Source organism: Meles meles, chromosome 19, assembly GCF_922984935.1.
Source record: "Meles meles chromosome 19, mMelMel3.1 paternal haplotype, whole genome shotgun sequence".
NCBI lineage: Eukaryota > Metazoa > Chordata > Mammalia > Carnivora > Mustelidae > Meles > Meles meles.
In genome coordinates this window covers 59685040-59704814 of record NC_060084.1, presented here as the reverse complement: position 1 = coordinate 59704814, position 19775 = coordinate 59685040, and the positions used below count along the sequence as shown (strand labels likewise).

The 19775-nt window shown below is 57.5% G+C and overlaps 2 protein-coding genes across 6 annotated transcripts; both read left to right on the top strand.

Moving 5' to 3' along the window:
* Window positions 1–2416: 2416 nt before the first annotated feature.
* ZBTB45 (zinc finger and BTB domain containing 45) lies at window positions 2417–7981 on the top strand. 5 transcript variants are annotated; one of them, XM_045987424.1, is made up of 3 exons: window positions 2417–2546; window positions 4188–5463; window positions 7180–7980. In XM_045987424.1, the coding sequence occupies exons 2-3, from the start codon at window positions 4188–4190 to the stop codon at window positions 7434–7436; spliced, it is 1533 nt and encodes a 510-aa protein (XP_045843380.1). In that variant the 5' UTR covers window positions 2417–2546; the 3' UTR covers window positions 7437–7980. The 5 variants fall into 5 exon arrangements, with proteins under 5 accessions (XP_045843380.1, XP_045843381.1, XP_045843377.1 ...); XM_045987425.1 differs by lacking the exon at window positions 2417–2546 and adding an exon at window positions 2684–2730 and having other exon boundaries at window positions 7180–7981; XM_045987421.1 differs by lacking the exon at window positions 2417–2546 and adding an exon at window positions 2871–3022.
* A 1082-nt stretch (window positions 7982–9063) lies between these two features.
* SLC27A5 (solute carrier family 27 member 5) lies at window positions 9064–16518 on the top strand. Its single transcript, XM_045987413.1, has 10 exons — window positions 9064–9796; window positions 10566–10775; window positions 11162–11320; window positions 13223–13347; window positions 14152–14346; window positions 14431–14521; window positions 15052–15250; window positions 15496–15593; window positions 15775–15905; window positions 15988–16518. Exons 1-10 carry the CDS (start codon window positions 9118–9120, stop codon window positions 16162–16164), a joined length of 2064 nt encoding a protein of 687 aa, XP_045843369.1. The 5' UTR covers window positions 9064–9117; the 3' UTR covers window positions 16165–16518.
* Window positions 16519–19775: the final 3257 nt, after the last annotated feature.

Sequence of the window (19775 nt, the reverse complement as noted above, 5' to 3'; positions counted from 1 at the left end):
TAGGGAGGGCCACCTGCCCTCCTCAAAGCCCTCATGCATGCCTTTCCACCTGCCTGATGTTCCAGCTACGTGTCTGGATCATTCCCTCCCTTTCTCACCCCCGAGTCCCTCCGCTTATAGCACAGGGTAATGAGACCACCAACATGGCTGATAAAGCCTTGTAAGGCAGAAACAAAGCAGCACTCAGCAAGGGAGAGGCAAGGGGAAGGCATCGGTCAGATGGGAAACAGCAGCGTTTAGCAGAAACTCACTGCGAGCAGGCCCTGACTCTCAGGCGGCTATATTCATTCCCTGTTGTTACTTAACAAAGTACCACAAACTCGGTAGCTTAACACAACACTATCTATTAGCTTCCTGTTCTACCTGTCAGAAACCCAGGCAGCGTCCTCTGCTCCAGGTCTCACAAAGGCTGCAATCAAGCTCTGGGCAGGGCTGGGGGCTCTTCTGGGAAGCTCTGCGGGAACAGCAGCTTACCAGCCCCTTTAGGTCGTCAGCAGATTCCAGTTCCATGCCCTTGTAGACTGAAGTCCCTATTTCCTCGCTGCCTGTCATGACAGAGGCTTAACCCACTGAGCCCCCCGGCGCCCCTCCTCCTCTGCTTTTAACCGCCCTATGATGACCTCTGGCCGAGCGAAGCAATCAAGGATCATCTCATCTCAAGGCCAGCGGTCTGTCAACCTTAATTATATCTGCCAAGGGGGCGCCTGGGTGGCTCAGTGGGTTAAAGCCTCTGCCTTTCGCTCGGGTCATGGTCCCGGAGTCCTGGGATCGAGCCCCGCATCGGGCTCTCTGCTTGGCAGGGAGCCTGCTTCCTCCTCTCTCTCTCTCTCTCTGCCTGCCTCTCTCCCTACTTGTGATCTCTATCTGTCAAATAAATAGATAAAATCTTAAAAAAATATATATATATCTGCCAGGTACTGCAAGTATATGTAAGTCCTGCGCATGGAATCTTGGAGGGGGGGGGCATTTTTAGAATTCTGCCTCCTTCCAGGAGATGACTTACAATGTCTCAGAATCCTGTGGAATCAGGCCCACAACAGGAAGAAATTGCTGTTAGAGCCTCTCTTTCTGCTAAGGTAGTAGCAGTAGCTGTCTGTCAAGGTGAGGGACACAGATGACCCCCACCTCTACAGGTCCTGGGACAGAAGACAGGGAGGCCTTGAAGTCAGGGACAGTCCCTAAGGGCGTGGACACGGCCGAGCCATGTGAGCAAGTGCTACAAAAAGAGGGAACAGCACAGGCCAGCCTCGAGGTAGGCAGAACCACGGACCTGAGCAATGAGGAGTGACAGGACTGGAGAGGGGCCACGGAGGTTGCATGGAGCAGACCCAGGGGGCAGGGCAGGCCATTCTGAGGGGCCCAGATTCTGAAGAAGGACACTGAGATCATTAGACTTGGGGTTTAACAAGGTCCTTCGGGGCATGGGCCACAGGATGGGCTGCCAGTGGGGACAGTGGTATCCCTCCTGACCTTCAACGCGTCGACAGCACAGCTGCTGCCCAAGGCGGGAGGCTGGTACTAGGATCTTGTCCTCATCCCGGAGGCTGAGTCGGCACCCCTACCCCCATGCTGGATTCCACACCTGCTGCAGGAGGCACGGGGTCCACCGAGGTCTCCGGAAATCTTCCGACCGTTCTGTCCTCCTGACTGCCTCTAGCCCCCATGAGCAAAGTATAAAGCGAGGCCAGCCCCTACTCCAGCCCCCGGCCTGGCTCACTGTGTCCTGGATAGCCAGCCCCATCTCAAGGTCCTCGAAAACCAAGCCTGTTTCCTCCGCCCGCAGACTGTCTCCTAAAGCGACTTCTGGTGTCCCCGTCCTGGCAGACGCACCACCATCTCACCCCTGCCCTCCCCTTGTTCCGACGCGTGTCCCCAGTGCTGCGTGCCGAAGGGAACCGTCGTTTACCGCTCGCCCCGGGGCAGATGCGCCTGGCTTGTGTGGGACGGGGCAGGGGCACAGAGACCGGCCGCCTCCACCGTCCACCTGGGACCCAGGCTCGGAGGCGGACGATGGGAGCCGGAGCCTGGGGTGGTGTCTGCCCCTCACTCCGCTGCTCTCCCCTCAGGGTTGGAGTCCGGGGGACCTACGGCTGGTTCCACTCTTGCTACGGGCAGAAGGCCGTCCTCTGGGGTCGCAGTGCAGTCCAAGCCGGCCGAGACCTACCTGGGGCTTTCTACAGCCTACCCGGCCTCCGCAGCCGCGCGCCAGCGCCAGCCCCGCGGCCCAGAGATTGACAGCGCAGGCCCCGCCTCATCTCCTCGCCTCGGGCCACGCCGGAAGCGTGCTCCGGCTCCGACCTCCCCCGCTGCCCTGCCGCCCGAGCCTCGGCGACTTTAGTTCCCCCTCCGGCTAGAGCCGGAAGAGCGGCCTGGCCGCGGCGGCCGATCGCCATAGAAACACCGGAAAGTGCTCTGACCGAGCGCTCCCCGGCCCCACGGCGGCCGCAGACTTGGGTTCCGTCGGCGTCGCACCCCGAAAGGGCGGCCTCGTCGGTGCTGAGCGGGAGAAGGCCAAGTCCCGGCCGAGCGCCGCGGAGGAGCCGAAGGTGCGGAGTGGCGGGCATCCGCCGCCGCAGGGCCCGCGGGCGGGCCGGGGGAGGGGCGCCGGCGCTGGGCGTGGCGTGCACGCCGCGGCCGTGAGGGGGCGCTGCGGGATGGGGGCCTGGCCCCGGCGATCGCGCGGAGGCGGGAAATCCGGGCTGCCGGGGTCGGCGGCGGGGCCGCCGGGGCGTGAGTGAGGGGGGCCTCCGCGTTCGGGCTGGGGCGCGGGCAGCCGAGCCGAGCATGGGGAAGGGTGCTGGGAGCGCGGCGCACGGCGAGGGCCGCGGCGCGGCGACCCCCACGCGGCGCCACACCCGGGAGGGCGGGCCTTTGTTCTGCGGCGTGGAGAAGGCCCTGCTGCGCCGGGACTGAGCCGAGGCCGGGAGCCGCGCGGCGGAGGGCCAGAGGCGGCCGGCGGCGCGGGCGCGGGCGCGAGTGCGGGTGCGGGTCGCCTGGGCGCGGATCTGAAGGTTTCTGGACGGTGCGTGAATGAAGACGGGGAAGGGGCTGGGGCACAGGTAACGGCACGGCACGTGCAAACACCAGGCTCGTTTGAAGAAGCGCCAGGAATTTTGTCTTGGCCACGGAGGGCGCGGAGTCCGGGAGGGTCCCTAGCTGTCGGGTCTGCTCAGGCTCCCTCTGCCTGTGGCGCGGGGAATAGGCTGGGAGGCGGGGAACCCAAGGGGGAAGACTCCATCGGCCTGTGGAGTGGAGGTGTGATCCGTGCGGAGTGATCCGTGATGGGGTGAGATGTGGAGCGTGCAAGGGGCGGGGGACTGGCCCCGAAAGAGGAAAGGGGACCTGGGGGTGAGGAACCGGAGGGGGGGTGAGTCGGAGACCCCGTTAGACCCGGAAGGTTAAGAGAGGCTGCGCTCCAGGGCTGTGGGACCGGCCTGCGCCGGCCCGGTGGAGAGGGGGTGAGTGTCAGGGTGCGTCCTATATCCCAGCCGTTCTCTGATCGGGGTGCGCGGGACTGGGTGCAGGATGAGCCAGGTATCTTTGTTAGATAGACGGAAGACAGCCATAGTCAGCATGGGACCTGCTTGACCCCTTGAAGTAGCAGAGCTTCTCAGATTCCTGGGGTTTCCTGGCGGATGGTGTCCCTTCCCCCTTCCAGTGTCTGACGGTGGGCAAATTAAGTAGAATTAGGAGGCCACAATTTTGACAAGAATCATCCTGATCTGGAGGCAGCTGCTGCACCACCTTTGCCCTCCCAACCTGTGTAGGGGCCCCTGCGGTCTCCTCCACAGAGCTGTCCCATTGGAGGGGGATTTGGGAAGGTTTATGGATTTGGAGTTAGGGGAAGGGTGGGTGGACCAGTATAGGGGAATTTGAGCTCTGGACCCTCCCCTGAGAAGTAAGCAAGACTGGGAGGGAGGCAGGTCTGGGGTCTTCCCAGCCTTCCTGCAGGGCATGTGCTGGGTGCTTCCAAGGTAGAGCTGCAGAGGCCCTGGAGACTGGGGGTGTGGTGTGTGCGGGACAGAACTGTCCGGCCTTTTTGGAAGGGCTGAGGTTCACAAAGCCAGAGGTTGTGGTGTGCCTATGGGCCTTGTCCTGCAATAAGAGCTCGAGGGACAGGGACAGTGGGGGGGACGTGTCCCCCGCTGACTTCCCTCCCCCCACCCCCATCCCCTCATGCGGTGCAGATGGCGGCGGCAGAGGCAGTGCACCATATACACCTGCAGAATTTCTCCCGCTCGCTGCTTGAGACACTCAACGGGCAGCGGCTGGGCGGTCACTTCTGTGACGTGACCGTGAGGATCCGCGAGGCTTCACTGCGTGCACACCGCTGTGTGTTGGCTGCTGGCTCGCCCTTCTTCCAGGACAAGCTGCTTCTCGGCCACTCCGAGATCCGCGTGCCACCGGTGGTGCCGGCGCAGACGGTGCGCCAGCTCGTCGAGTTCCTCTACAGCGGCTCGCTCGTGGTGGCACAGGGCGAAGCCCTGCAGGTGCTCACGGCCGCGTCGGTGCTGCGCATCCAGACGGTCATAGACGAATGCACGCAGATCATTGCCCGCGCCCGCGCCCCGGTGCCAGGCGCGCCCGCGCCCCTCCCCACACCCGTGCCCCCACCTCTTGCACCCGCGCAGCTACGCCACCGTCTGCGCCACTTGCTTGCGGCGCGCCCTCCGGGCCACCCAGGCGCCGCGCATAGCCGCAAGCAGCGCCAGCCAGCGCGCCTGCAGCTGCCCGCGCCCACTGCGCCCACCAAGGCCGAGGGGTCGGAGGATCCCGCCCTGCCGGCGGCCCCAGACGACGGCGGCGACTGCGACGAGGAGACCGACGATGAAACCGACGGCGAGGACGGTGAAGGCGGCGGCCCAGGAGAGGGCCAGGCGCCCCCTTCCTTCCCCGACTGCGCCGCGGGCTTCCTCACCGCCGCCCCTGACAGCGCGTGCGAGGAGCCGCCCGCACCCGCCGGCCTCTCAGACTATGGCGGCGCCGGGAGGGATTTCCTTAGGGGGGCCTCGGCGGCCGAGGACGTGTTCCCGGAGAGTTACGTGTCCGCTTGGCAAGATGAGGATGGCACCGCCACGGAAGCCTGCCCCCCCGAGACCCCGGCTCCGCCTGACTGCGTCCTGTCCGGATCCCGCGTCCCCAGCGTAAAGACCCCGGGCCCCCCAGTCTCGCTTTTCCCTTTTCACCTGGGCGCTCCCGGGCCGCCTGCGCAGCCTTCTCCCACGCCTTCCGGGCCCGCTCCTGCACTCTCCTCCGCCTTCTACCCCGCGCTCCAGCCAGATGCGGCCCCAAGTGCGCCTCCGGGGGAGGCCCCGGCCCCGCCCACTGCTCCTGCTTCGGGCCCCTCGGCCACCACTGCCCGAGCCTCAGGTGCCGCCGAGCCACCTGCCTATGAATGCAGTCACTGCCGCAAGACGTTCAGCTCACGGAAAAACTACACCAAGCACATGTTCATCCACTCGGGTGAGCCGGGATGGGTCTCTGAGCCCCTTGGTCATTAGAGATCCAAGCCTGAGGGAGAATTGGGCACTGGGCAAGTAGAGTGGAGGCACTCATGCGGTTCTGATGCTCTTTCATGACCCCAGGGGAGCCTGGAAATTGAGCCCCAAGTGTGACATGTAGGGGGGAGGGGAAGCCCCTCCACTGGAGAAGCAGGCACTCCTGCGAGTCCCCTACCTCGACTTACTGGTGCAGGAGGAATTGTAAGGCTGGGTAAAGGAGCAGGAACTTGCCCAGAGCTTTTGGAAAGCTGGCAGTAAAGCCTTTACTCACCGTGATCTGGGCTGATCTGGAGGAACGGAGCCTTGGCAGGGATAAATAGGTTGGGAAGCAGTGCTGCAGGGAGCCTCCTGGGTCTTCTGGCTGTCCCTGGGTTCATCGACAGACTGGAGGGAGGGAGGATGAGTTCGCTGGCCTAGGGAAAACATGCAGAGTAGGCAGAGAGGTGCCCTGATCAGGGCTGGGGGTGGTAGATGGGCTGCATTGTGGGGACCCTGCAGCTGCAGAGGGAGGAAAGGGAAGCGCCTTGAAGACCATGGGGCGGTCCCCTAAAACCTCAGCTCGTCCGGGAGGTGCTCTGCAGTGGCTGAGGGAGAGATGGAGTGTGCCAGGGTGAGCAAGTGGACACTGGCAGTAGAGGCTGAGGTGGCAGCTGGCAAGTCCTGCGTGTGTTGCAGGGTGTGTGTGTGGGGGGGGGGGGGGGGGGGTTCCCTAGGGGCTCAGATGGAGGACAGGGGTATGGAGTGTCCAAGACAGCCTGCAGGGCTGAACTGGATGTTAGGAAAAGCAAAGATTTGGCTGGGAGTCCTGTAGGAGTGGAGTGGGGAGTTCTGCGGGCCAGGAGTTCGGGATTTCACTGTGAATGGATGGGAGGGCATCAGTGTTCCAAGGTGAGGAGTGACTGAGATGTGGTTTACGTCATCATCCTCACCTGGCTGTCTTGAGATGAAGGGGAGAGGATACAGGCATAGGTGTTCGGCCTGTGGAGAGCTGCCCCGGCCCCAAGGTAGTGCCAGCCAAGATTTGGAGCTTTGTGTCGCCTTAGCCAGGTGCCAGGCCTGGTTGGTCTGGGGGAAACCCCCTGCCCAGGCACTGCCCTGCAGTCCCTCTGCCACTGAGATGGGTTTTTTATTAATACCTGATGATTTAAGAGCCAGCGCTGCCTGCGCTGTCACCCCAGGAACATTATAGCTGCCAGCAGACAAAGGTTCTGGGCAAGGTTCCAGTAGGAAGGGGGCAGGTATGCCTGCGTCTCTCCCAGTGTAAGCCTAACGGGCCTTGCGAGACTCCTCAGAACGGTGGCCAGCAAGCAGAGTACATAATGCTCCATGGGCATAGCAGGAGTGGGGGGAGGGGAGGGCCCTAGAGGTAGGAGAGACCTCAGTGGTCAGTCACGAGGGGCAGCGTTATCCCAGACCAGCAGGAGTCCCTGTTCGGGGGGTACCTGTTAGCGTTGGGGGCCCCTGACAGTGGTATCCCTGTCTGACGGTAAGGGTCTGGGAAAGGGGTGTCCCCGCTGAGTGGGGAGACATACTGGGTCATGTTGGGGGAGGGTCCCTGTCGAGCAGGAAGGTCGGGGAGTGAGGGGAGTGTCCCCAACGGGAGAGGGGAATTCTGGGAGAAGGGGAGAGAGCCCCTTCCCAGCTGACGCACGTGCGCGGCATGCCCTGTCGCCCACAGGGGAGAAGCCCCACCAGTGCGCCGTGTGCTGGCGCTCTTTCTCGCTGCGCGACTACCTGCTGAAGCACATGGTCACGCACACAGGCGTGCGCGCCTTCCAGTGCGCGGTCTGCGCCAAGCGCTTCACGCAGAAGAGCTCGCTCAACGTGCACATGCGCACGCACCGGCCCGAACGCGCGCCCTGCCCTGCCTGCGGCAAGGTCTTCTCCCATCGCGCGCTGCTCGAGCGCCACCTGGCCGCGCACCCGGCGCCCTGATCCGGCTCCGGGCCTGGCTACGCCCCGCACGCGCGGTCGGCCACCCTTCGCCGGGATGGAGACCTCCGGTGAAACTAGGCCACAGCCGCTGCGGGACCGGTTCGTACCTGCCTAGACGCCTGGACCACAATCCCACCGCCAAACCGCACTTTCGCCGGAGCGCAGGCCTTCCCTCTCCTTCCGCCCTTCTCTGCAGACCTGCCCGGCGGCCCAGCCTGCCTTATACCCTCCTCCCTCCTCAGACCCTCCTGACGGCGGCAGGCTAGGCTTGGTCAGAGACTGGCCATCCCTGAGAACTGAATCACCTCTAGCCTAAACTCAGACTGGCTGCTCAGACCCTCGGGCCAGGCCCAAGGTTTGTGGCTTGATTGGGGTGGGTTCTGGAGCTGCTGCTCTGCCCGTGTCAACCTGGGCATGATCCTGAATGACCCCTCCCTCAGTCTGGCGTCTAGGGGGCCTCAGGTGGACCCATCATGGACTGGGACAGGGCCTGGGGACCCCCGCTCTCTAATAAAGTAGTGTGGGCTGTGGGTTCCAAACTCGGAAGGTGTGAATTTCTCACCATCACAGACTGGTTGTGGGCGTCAGGGCTCAGTGCCCCTGTCTCTGGGCAGCTAACCCTAACCTCCCAGGCTCCCTGGGCGGAGATAGGACGATCCGCTTGGCCACTCGTGCTTCTGTTCTCCGGGTGGGAATGGGATGCACCTATGACTGGCACTTGGCCCTTCTAGAGTCCTCGGTCCTATGCGGAGAGGTGTAGGCCAGCTCTGAGGTGTGTCTGGAAGGGGGAAGCCATATGTGGAAAAGATGCAGATTTTGAGGCCTTTCCCACCAGAACGTCAAAGCCCTTTGGACTTTAGGCTCCCCTCCCCCATTCTCATGGGCACGATGGTTGAGCACCTTCCTTGTGGGGGTGGGGTGGCTAATTCAGGGAGTCTTTGAGGCCGGGCAGCCAGGTAGGTGGACATCTGACCCCAGGATGCCTACCCTGGCCGGTAGGTTCTGAGGCGCAGGGGGAGGGAGCTGAAGGGAGCAGCAGCCAGGACCCTTGGGCTGCTAACCTGGTGGCCAAAGTTGCTGATCCCTAGTAGCAAACCAGTGTCAGGAGACCCTGTATCACATCAGCTGGCAGCCCAGAAAGTAGCTCCAGAACATGGGGGCGCCTGACCCTGGGCATCCTGTCTTAAGAATGTGGAGCAGGTGGAGAGGGGTTTGAACTGAAGACGTGCAGGCTCCCAGGTCAATGACCTCTCTGAGCTCCCCTTCTGTGACTGCCTCCAAGAGATGAAGGGCTAAGGGCTTCTGGTCCAACCATTCAGACTGTCCTGCCCACGTTTGCGGGGGGGGGGGGGGGGCGGGGGGCGGGAGGCAGTGAGGTTAGCCTCCTGAACCCCAAGGATAATCCCCACGGATGCCTGGGGGTGGGGATGTAAGAACTAGGTTTGAATTTAGGCACTGAATTTGAGTGCCAGTCACATACCTGGCTAGAGGCAGGGACGGTGAAAAAGTCTGGTTTAAAAAAAAAAAAAAAAAAAAAGGCTGGTGGGTGGAGTCCTGAGGCTGGAAGCATTGCTGTCAACACCCCTGGGGTGGGACTAAGGGGTCAGAGATCTAGGCCAGGCCACCCCTGGCAAAGTTTCTAGGATTCTGTGGACACTTCTCTGAGGAGGGAGCAGGTGCAATGAACATCTGGCTGCGACTCACCTTTTCACTGTTGCTGCCGCAAGCCCTGGGGCAACCCTCATGGCCTGCTGCGGTGGCCCTGGCCCTGCGCTGGCTCCTGGGAGACTGGATCTTCTGTGTGCTGCTTGGCCTGGCCATGCTGGCGCAGCCCTGGCTCTATACCTGGATGCCTCACTGGCTGAGTCTGGCAGCCGCGGCGCTCACGCTAGCCCTGCTGCCTCCACGCCCCCCCCCAGGGCTTCGCTGGCTGCCTGCGGATATGGCCTATATCGTCAGGATCCTCCACCTGGGCCTGGTGGTCAGATCGCGCATGAGACGCCACCCGCCTGACACCTTTGTGGATGCCTTCGAGCGACGGGCACGAGCACAGCCGGGCCACACACCCTTGGTGTGGAAGGGGCCGGGGGGCCGCTCAGTCACCTTCGGGGAGCTGGATGAGAGGGCATGCCAGGCAGTGTGGGCCCTGAAGGCCAAGCTGGGCGGCCTCACAGACTTGCTTGGTGGGGAGTCGGCCGCCCTCCTGGTGCTGGACTCCCAGACCATTCCGGCCTTGGGTTTGTGGCTGGGGCTGGCCAAGCTGGGCTGCCCGGTGGCTTGGATCAATCCGCATGGCCGGGGAGCACCCCTGCTGCACTCCGTGCTGAGCTCTGGGGCTCGGCTGCTGGTGGTGGACCCAGGTGAGGATCCCAGAGGCTAGCAGAGGACGGAGGGTGAGGTACCAGGGGACATACACAGAGGACTGCTGTTCAGAGGGTCCTGATGAGGGAGCTGGGCAAGGAGCTCCTTGCTTCCCACCTACCCTCACAGGCAATTAGAGTCAAAACTTAATTGCTAGAAAGTAATTCTGGGGTTGTTTTCAAGATTTATTTATTTGTTTGTTTATTTTAGGGGTGCCTGGGTGGCTCAGTTGGTTAAGCCTCTGCCTTTGGCTCAGGTCATGATCCCAGAGTCCTGGGATTGAGCCCCGCATTGGGTTCTCTGCTCAGTGGAGAGCCTGCTTCGCCCTCTGCCCCTCCCCCTGCTTGTGCTCTCTCTCTGTCAAATAAATCTTTTTTTAAAAAGATTTTTTTATTTTAGAAAGAGTGAATGGGGGAGGGGCAGAGGAAGAGGGAGAGAATATCCTTGAGCTGACTCCCCACTGAGCGGAGAGCCCCATGCAGTGCTCTCAGGGTCCAATCCAAGGACACTGAGACCACGACCTGAGCTGAAACCAAGAGCTGGCTCAGCATAACCGACTGAGACCCCCAGGCACCATGTTTCAATCCTTTTTGCCAACAAATACTTATTATGGGGCTCTTTACAGAAGAATATGTAAGTTTTTCTCTGCCAGCTGCTTCCCGTTTTGCTTGACATAGGCTCTTCTCCCCTATATTTGGGTCTCAGGTCTCCCCTCCTGACCTCATCTATGGGCTTTTCCCCAATTTCTCTTCTGACCCATCCCTGCAGAACTCCGCGAGAACCTGGAAGAGGTCCTTCCCAAGCTGCAGGCAGAGAACATCCGATGCTTCTACCTCAGCCAGTCCTCCCCAACACCAGGAGTGGCGGCCCTGGGGGCTGCTCTTGATGCTGCACCCGCCGACCCGGTGCCCACTGACCTACGTGCTTGGATCACACCACAAAGTCCTGCCCTGTTTATTTACACCTCTGGGACCACTGGTGAGGGTGCCCAGCAACCCTAGCCCTGACCTCTGAACCCTAACGCTGCCCTCACCCCAAGCTTGACATGTGCCTCAAACTTGACCTCTGAAACCCATCCTACCCTTTGATTGTGACACCTGGCCCGAACTCTGACCCCCAATGTGTTTTGACTGGTCAGTGCCAGAATCCTGCCTCTGCCCAGTAAACAGCCACCGAAACCCTAACCGAGTTTGGAATTTACCCTCTGAGCCCCAAATCCAATTTTTCTTCCCTAAGCCCACCCACAAACTCCCATTCTTGACCACTCTCTAAGAGCCTCAAGCCCCTCCCTGCAGACCTGACCACGGTGACCCACTTCTACCGGCTGTCCTCTCACCACCTACCCTGCCCACTCCATTCCCCAGGGCTCCCAAAGCCGGCCATTGTCACGCATGCGCGACTGCTGCAGATGTGCAAGATGCTGTCCCTGGCTGGGATCACAGCTGATGACGTGGTCTACACAGTCTTGCCTCTGTACCACGTGATGGGGTTTATCCTTGGGGTCCTCGGCTGCCTGGAGCTCGGTAAGCCCTTTTCTGAAGACCCCTCCAATCCATGGGACCTCTAGACTCAATGTCAGGGTGGTACTTTCAGGGTAACAAGGCCCCACATGTTACCCAGCACCGAAGTTTTTACCCTTGATAAGGGACACACAGCAGCAGGCCCCAAGGCTACTTGGGCAGAGACTTGGTCACTTAGACAGTCCCTAATGGTTTTGCTGTTGTCAGAAGGTGACAGGCTGATATGAGTGTTGAGATCGTCAGTGACGGTTAGGTGTGTACCAAGCATTCCACTGGGCTTTCTTCCTGGACACCTGACAAGCAATTCTGACTGGGAACTCTCCAGTATTTTCTTTTTGAGTTTTTATAAAAAAAGTTTTGAAACACGTACAAATTTCTAAATATTTCTACGTGAATCCTCACGTGCCCACCACCAAGCTTCAGCCACTACCAGCACTTTGCTTTCAAACATACACAGTAAAAGTAGAGACAAGAGTTTGATGTCTCACATATCCTCACCCACGCTTGACAACTGTTAACATGTTGCCAATCTTACTTCATGTTTTCCTCTATTTCTCAATTATTTTAGAACAAATCCTAAAACTGTATCTTTTTGTTTGTAAGTTTTCAGTATGTATCTCTAACATATAAGGACTTAAGAACTGTCAGTATGTATCTCTAACATATAAGGACTTAAGAACTGTCACCGTAGTGATATCACATCTGACAAGATTAACAGTAACTCTAATATCATCCGATGCACAGGTCTCCTTCAGATTCCCCCAATGACACGTCTGTTTGTTTTACAGTTGAAGTCCCCTCACTGCACTTGCTTGTTTGTTCTCTGCTCCTCTTTCTCCTGCATTTCTGGTCAGACTGGAAACTTCCTCTAGAGATGTTAGATTCAGGTCAGTTATTGATGGCAAGAACCTTGGTGGAATCCCATGTACTTCCTAATACATTACACTGAAGGCAGCTCATAACTGTTACCCTACCTTAGAGAGGCTGAGATGAACTGGGGACCTGTTACGGGTGTATCTGTGCAGGTATGGATGTATAGCTGACACGTTACATTAGCTTCAGGTGCACAATGTAGCAATTAGAGAAATCTATACGGGGGGGGGGCTTTAATTGGAAAACTCCCTATCAACCTTCCCCCCATGGTTTTTCCAGCTCTTGAAGACCTTTCCTGAATCAGGCATTTCATTACAGGTTGCAAAGCTGTCACTTTCAAGACCAGCATCCGTTTTCAAACAGAAAGCACTATATTTTACCTCCCTGCCAAAAATACAGCCTCAAAGAAGGCACACACTTGCTACCTTCCCAGGCACACGAGCAGTTGTCCCTTTGGGTGCCAGGATGGTAACATTTAGCTTGCAGGGTTTTATTGAGGACGAGGGTTGAGGAAGGGAGAGTGCCTTCTACAAAGCCAGCTGCAGAGGAGGTGAGCAGCTAAGAAAGGATCACTTTCCTGGAGTGATAAGTAGTGGCCTGTAAAATTTATTAATCCATGTGTCCATCCTCCGAAACATCCTTCCACCATCTACTAATGCATCCATCTAACGGACCTCCTCACCCAACACCCATCCATCTGTGCCATCACCTATCCATCTGCCCACCCGACCACCCCTCTGTCTGCCCAGCTAGACATTCATAAAACATTTATCATAATCAACTATTAATATTCATAGCCCTTGTTTAGCAGTGCTCACTTTGTACCAAGCATTGAGCTTAGTATGCATTCTGAAGACCGAATTCAAACCCATGCCCACCTACGCTCTTCTCATGTGGGCAGTCCTTGCTGGGTAAGGGACACACAGACGAGCTCCAAATCCTGTGCTTCAGAGGGCCACAGTTAGGTAACCGAAGCAGCTTATCACAGTGGCGTGGAAGCATGACCTGAAACCCTTTCCTCTCCCCGCTCAGGAGCAACCTGTGTCCTGGCCCCCAAGTTCTCTGCTTCCCGCTTCTGGGATGACTGTCGCCAGCACAGTGTGACTGTGATCCTGTATGTGGGCGAGGTCCTGCGGTACCTGTGTAACACTCCACAGGTGAGGGGCTAAGATTAGGGCTCCATGGGGAACACCTCAGATGTGATCCTAGACGTCATCTCAGGTAAAGGTTTCAGAGAGATTCAGGTACAGGACTCAAGCAAGGCCCCTTAGGTAAAACACCTCAGGCAACAGCCACAGATAATGCAGCCCGCACCATCATGGCTCCTGTGATGGTCAGCAGTGCTGCTTTGGGCAGGTGACGCCACCTCTCTCAGCCTCAGCGTCCTCATTTGGAAATCAAGGATAGTAACTCAAAGCGGGTATTTGTGAGAATAAAACACATATAAAGTGCCTAGAACAAAGGGTGGCTCAGGGTAAACTCACTAGATGTGAACTCACACAGCAATAAGATATGGATCCCAGGTAAAATGCTTCAGGTAACTACCTCCAGGTAAGGCCCCCAGGTGTCTCCCCTCAAGTCACTCCTTGGTTTACCTCCAGGTAAGGGCTCCTAAGTAACCCCTCCAGGTAACCTCCCCCCAGGTAAAAGTTCCAGGTACAACCCCTATATAAGATCCCAGATATTTTCCCTAGGTAAGCCCTGGATAAGGCCTCTAGTCACCCCTAGGTAAGCCTTTTAGGTAACTCCCCCCCAACCAGGGAACTTCTGCAGGTAACCCTCCAAGTACAGACTCCACGTAACTACTCTCAAGAAAGAAACTTTGGTAGACTACTAGGTATAGATGCCCCTGCCCCCATCACCTCCCAGGTTAAGTCCTCAGGTAAGGACCAAGACATAGCCTTCATAGGTAAGGGTCCTAGAGCTCACTCCTCCTCACCCTTCTTGGGATGTCCCTACAGCGACCAGAGGACCGGACACATACAGTCCGCTTGGCAATGGGCAATGGACTCCGGGCAGACGTGTGGAAGTCCTTCCAGCAGCGCTTTGGCCCTATTCGGATCTTGGAAAGCTATGGCTCCACGGAAGGCAATATTGGCTTCGTCAACTATCCGGGGCGCTGTGGGGCCCTGGGCAAGATGAGCTGCTTGCTTCGAGTGAGTGGGTTGGGTGGGACAGTGGCCCTGATGGAGGCTGAGCCCACAGGACCTCTACTGACACTTCCCCATCCACCCACTCAGATGCTGTCCCCCTTTGAGCTCGTACAGTTCCACACGGAGGCCGAAGAGCCTGTCAGGGACAATCGGGGATTCTGTGTCCCTGTGAGGCCAGGTACGGTCCCTGGGTGTGGGAAGGGTGGGGGCCATCTGCTCCTTGGCTGGAACAAGCTTTGAGGTAGTGCCCAGTGGTGGTGTCTGCTGCCCTCACCTGTCTGACCACTGCTTGGGGCCCTCTGCCTCTCAGCTACTCAGCTCTGCCTGGCTCCTCTGCCCCAATCCCTTGCTCTGCTGGGTCTCTGGGGGTTCACCTGTGGAAGTCATGTCCTCCCAGGCATCGGTCTCTGGTCCAGTACCTTCTCCTAGGGTCTTCTCTCCTGGTGCCATGCGTGGTCTTGGCCATATCTTTCTTCCTACCGCCATCTGTGTCTGTCCCTTGTCCTTCCCTTGTTATCCTATTTCTAGTGGGCTCCCCCAGTGTCTCCTGTCTCCCCCCAACTTTCTCTCCAGGTCTCCCTCTGTCTCCTCTTTGGCCGGCTCTCGGGGATGAAGAGTCTACCACGGCTGGGAACCTCCCGCCGGGGGCTGGTGGGCTGTGCGGTTGCTGGCCAGGGTGAAGGCCCTAATTCCAACTCCTACCCCCAGGCGAAGCGGGGCTTCTGCTGACTCAGGTCTCGGGCCACCAACCTTTCGTGGGCTACCGCGGGGCGCGAGAGCTGTCGGAACGCAAGCTGGTGCGGGATGTGCGGCGCAGGGGCGACGTCTACTTCAACACCGGCGACGTGCTGGCCATGGACGGAGAAGGCTTCCTTTATTTCCGCGACCGCCTCGGAGACACCTTCCGGTCGGGTCCCGGGCGGGACTGCGAGGGCGGGTGGCCGGGACTTCCGGGTCCTTCGGAGTAGCCAGGTTGAGAGGGCGGGACTTCCGGGCCCGATGGGGCGTGGCTCCCCGATCCCGAGGGGGCGTGGCTTCCCGATCCTGAGGGGCGCGGAGCCTGGCAGAACCAGCTCCCAGATGCCGCAGGAGGAGGGCTTGGTAGGTAAGAGGGCGCCTCGGCTGTGCCGGGTTGCTGTCTCAACCTCACAGGTGGAAAGGGGAGAACGTGTCCACGCGGGAGGTGGAGAGCGTTCTGTCGCTCGTGGACTTCCTGCAGGAGGTGAACGTTTACGGCGTGTCGGTGCCAGGTGCGGAGGGCTTGCCTCCTTCTAAACCGCCAGCAGCTTTGTGGGCAGAGGGGTGTTATCCAGACTTCACGGTGGGGGGAGCTGCTGGAGCAGAACCAGTGAGCAGAGAAGGGCCAAGTGAGAGGGTCCGCCACGGACGCTGTGAGGTGGGTGACCCCGGAATGACTGGTGTGTTCCCCAGGTTGTGAGGGCAAGGTGGGCATGGCTGCTGTGCGGCTGGTCCCCGGCCAGACCTTCGACGGTGAAAGGATGTACCAGCATGTCCACACTTGGCTCCCTGCCTATGCTGCACCCCATTTCATCCGTATCCAGGTGAGCTCTGGGTGGCAGAAGCAGGTGGAGGGGAGGTCTCGGCCAGGGACTCACAGTCGGGTTATGCTTACTGCCCCTGCAGGACACCCTGGCGATCACAAGCACATTCAAACTGGTGAAAACCCGGTTGGCACGCGAGGGCTTCAATGTAGGCATCATTGCTGACCCCTTGTTCGTGTTGGACAACCAGGCCAAGGCCTTCCAGCCCCTGACGCCAGACATGTACCAGGCTGTGTGCAGTGGAACCTGGAGACTCTGATCATTTAGCCAGTCCAGAGGACATCTGAAGTGGTAGCGCCCAGTGCTGACTACCACTCCCATTTGCTGAGGGTCATCATGAATCCTAGCCTGGCCAGAGAGTGAGATGATGCTAGGCCCAGTAGCTGAGTGAAAATGAACTTGGATGTGTACACAGATGTCTACTACAGATGCAGGGGCCAAGGGCAGGTAGCCCCAATATGGGCTACTTCGGCAAAAAGATTTTGTATTAAAAGCAATAAAAACCTAGCAGATTCAGGGGCGCCTGGGTGCAGTGGATAAAGCCTCTGCCTTCGGTTCGGGTCATGATCCTGGGGTCCTGGGATCAAGCCCCGCATCAGGCTCTCTGCTCAGCAGCGAGCCTGCTTCCCCCCTCTCTCCACCTGCCTCTCTGCCTACTTGTGATCTGTCTGTCAAGTAAATAAATAAAATCTTGAAAAAAAAAAACCCTAACAGATTCAGAAGCTCTTTATCTCCCTCACAAATAACTACATTGTGACAGGGAGGAACCTAGCAAGGCCTCTTTGATCAAATTCCTGTGTCCTCATTTCTGAATGGCCCAAAGACCTTTTGTTTACCAAGTATTTACTCTTTCGTCTTCCTTTAAGTTGCATTCTTTCCTACTGAATTCCAGGACCTCTATACCTTTCTCAGTTCAGTATGACATGTATAGCTCATTTTGCCTGTCTTTGGAATTTTATGGCTGTATGTATTCCACATATTCCAATTTAATTTGATTTTCTCCTGTTAACATGTCTCATGTCAATCTGATTCTTAGTCAAGCCAGAAAGACCTTGAACGACAGGAGAAATTCTTCCTCCCCAACAGTGGATGGAGATACAGGCAAGGACTTCAGGGCCTAGTGCACTCTAGAGATCTGACTTCAGGGTTCCCCCCACCTACCATCACCCTGCCAAGGACATTGACAAGTCTCAGGGAAAACCTCTCTCTAGGCAACACCACCAGTGGGGGAGGAGCCAGCAGCCTCAGAGTCATTCCAGGGTTGAGACATAAGGCTCACTCTAACTGTAGATCTTTTTGTGGCCTCTGATGGGCTGACCCCAGGCTGGCAGATGTGGTATGGTCTGGAGGGTGTAAGAAGCGCTATCATGGTGATACGACAAGGACATCGGGCTAAGTCCAGAAGGATGAGCAACAAGCAACCGGGAAAGGAGTGTCCTTGGCAGAGTGCACCTGCCAAAGCCCTGACGCAAGTCCTGTGGGCAGGGGTATGGAGCAGATCAAGCCCTCTGGAAGATGAAATCAATGTCCTAGGGGCCAAAAGAACCCACTGGGCACTGCGTGTACTGTAGGCAGGATCATGTTTTCGCTGGTTTCAGAAAAGTGTAGTACACACTATCGCGGGCTTCAAACGTTAGTTGATCATTACCGAACTGCATAGTCTGTGGGCCAAGGAAAAGTGAGTGCCAAAGCCTTGGGAAGTATAGTCCTCAATGTCTCAAAAACCAAAAATGCTTCCTTGGGAATTAGGATAAACACAGATAGGAATTTCAGGGCACTGAACCCCTGGGAAGTGCAATCCACCCCATGTCCAGGGCTTTAGGTGCTGCCTAAATGTGGATGTGGGAGGAGGGGAGATCTGCAGGGTGTGTTTAGTGCTGGGGAAGAGGATAGGCAGAGCTGACTACACGCAGGGCGGGACAGGATGGGTGTGGCCTTCACTGAGTGGGAGGGATGGAGCACAGACACATACACAGGGCCAGACACTCGTTCAGATAGTGTTGGTATTGCCGAGACCCCCGAAAACACAGGTCTCCTGTGAGAGTGCACTGTCTCCTTGAGCACCCATGTGCCATTAGGAGAGGGTTCTACCCTTAGGCATCTGCCATTGTGGGAGGAGGCTGTGGCCTGTGCGGACCCCAGAAAAGCCCCTGCTTCCCCAAAAGATTGTGCCAATCTCTGTCCCTCCCTTCCATTTGTGTCTGAGTCAGCAGCGTTGATGAAGCAATCACCTGTTCGTGGGCATCGCTGTGGGCACAGTACTTCACCACACGCACAGCTGGTGTAAGTGTCCACACTGCTGCTGGTGGGTGTACCAGCAAGTGCCCAGGCAGGAGGCAGAAGCCGTACAGTAATTTGAACAGGGTAGATGTGATACATAAAGCTATTAACTATAGGGGCACGTGCGTGGCTCAGACAGTTGAGCGTCTGGCTCTTGATATTAGCTCAGGTCATGGTCTTAGGGCTGTGAGATGGAGCCCCGCATCTGACTTTGTGCTCAGCCAAAAAGATTTAGAAATAAATCTTTTTTTTAAATTAACAAACTATAAGGACACCTGGGTTGCTCAGTCAGTTAAGCATCTGCCTTCGGCTTTGTTCATGATCCCAGAGTCCTGGGATCGAGTTCCGCATCAGGCTCCCTGCTCAGCAGGGAGCCTGCTTCTCCCTCTGCCTGCTGCTCCCCCTGCTTGTGTGCTCTAACAACATCTTAAAAATAAGTTATATAGTTATTAACTATAACAGAGGAGTAACTCTTAAAATTCTTCAGCTGAGAGAATGCCCAATGTAAGAATAAATTTTCGAGTGGGAGCCCTCTCCTCAAGGTTGGAGTTCAGACTTTGCTTTGTTGGGGAAGATGTGTTTGCAACACACCAGGAGGCACAGAGATTCTCTGGGTTGCCCAAGCCAAGCCAAAAACACCTTGATGTGGTGGTGCGCCAAAGCGATAAGCGGGCGTGCAGATGACTTAAGGGGCCCCTGCAGGTACAAGGCCTACAGCATGAGGTCTCTGCTGGGAGGGGCACCGGGAAGCCGCCTGGTGGCAGGGTACCGTGGGGTGCACGGTATCTGAATCAGGGGGTCCGTGGTGAGGTGGCGACTGGGCCAAGCCAAGGCTCTGAGCTTGCCAAAAGAAAGCCTGCTTTGGGCAGAGTCTCCACATGTACCACTGCTGTGGTGGCAGGAAGAAGGGAAACAACTCGTGGTTCCCTCCAGTGCCCTCTACGACTGGCCAAGCTCAACACGTGCTGACTGTGAAGGAGAACCGGCTGCAGGGCCCAGCCCACCACAGCAGATGGGCACTGGTATGAAGCAGAGAGGCGATACGTTGGGAACTGCAGTGGGCTTGGGCTGTTTTCTGATCTTTTTGCTTCCACAGATAGTTGCTCTGTTTCTGTACCTGTCTTTGGTACTCATAAGCACTCATATATATTTTTTTAAAGACTGTATTTCTTTGAGTGGGAGACAGAGAGATGGAGTGAGCAGGAGGAGGAGGAGCAGAGGGAGAAGGACAAGCAGACTCTGGGCTGGGCATGGAGCAGGGCTCCAGGCTCAACCTCACAACCCTGAGACCATGACCTGAGCCAAAACAAGAATTCATTTGTGGAGTGCATAACCAGGAGTGGAATTGCTGAGTTAAGAGTATACATAGGTTCAGCTGTAGTACATACAGGCAAGGTTTTCCAAAGTCATTATTTGTTTTCTTCAATTCTTATTAATACTTTTACTGAAAAACACTATCACCATTTTATCCCACAACCCATTCATCCCTGGATCCAGGCCAGTTTTATATTTTTGGCCATGAGGAGCGGTAAACCGCAGTAATACGTGATTGCATTATGTTTTCTACGTGCTACTTTGAAAACTGCCACA

Excerpts from the sequence above, each read along its gene's own strand:
- ZBTB45 (XM_045987425.1), top strand. The coding sequence starts at position 4,188 with ATGGCGGCGGCAGAGGCAGTGCACCATATACACCTGCAGAATTTCTCC. Across the intron at positions 5,464-7,179 it reads GCACATGTTCATCCACTCGG|GGGAGAAGCCCCACCAGTGC; the intron begins GTGAGCCGGGAT and ends TGTCGCCCACAG.
- SLC27A5 (XM_045987413.1), top strand. The coding sequence starts at position 9,118 with ATGAACATCTGGCTGCGACTCACCTTTTCACTGTTGCTGCCGCAAGCC. Across the intron at positions 13,348-14,151 it reads ACCTGTGTAACACTCCACAG|CGACCAGAGGACCGGACACA; the intron begins GTGAGGGGCTAA and ends ATGTCCCTACAG. Across the intron at positions 15,251-15,495 it reads CGCCTCGGAGACACCTTCCG|GTGGAAAGGGGAGAACGTGT; the intron begins GTCGGGTCCCGG and ends TCAACCTCACAG.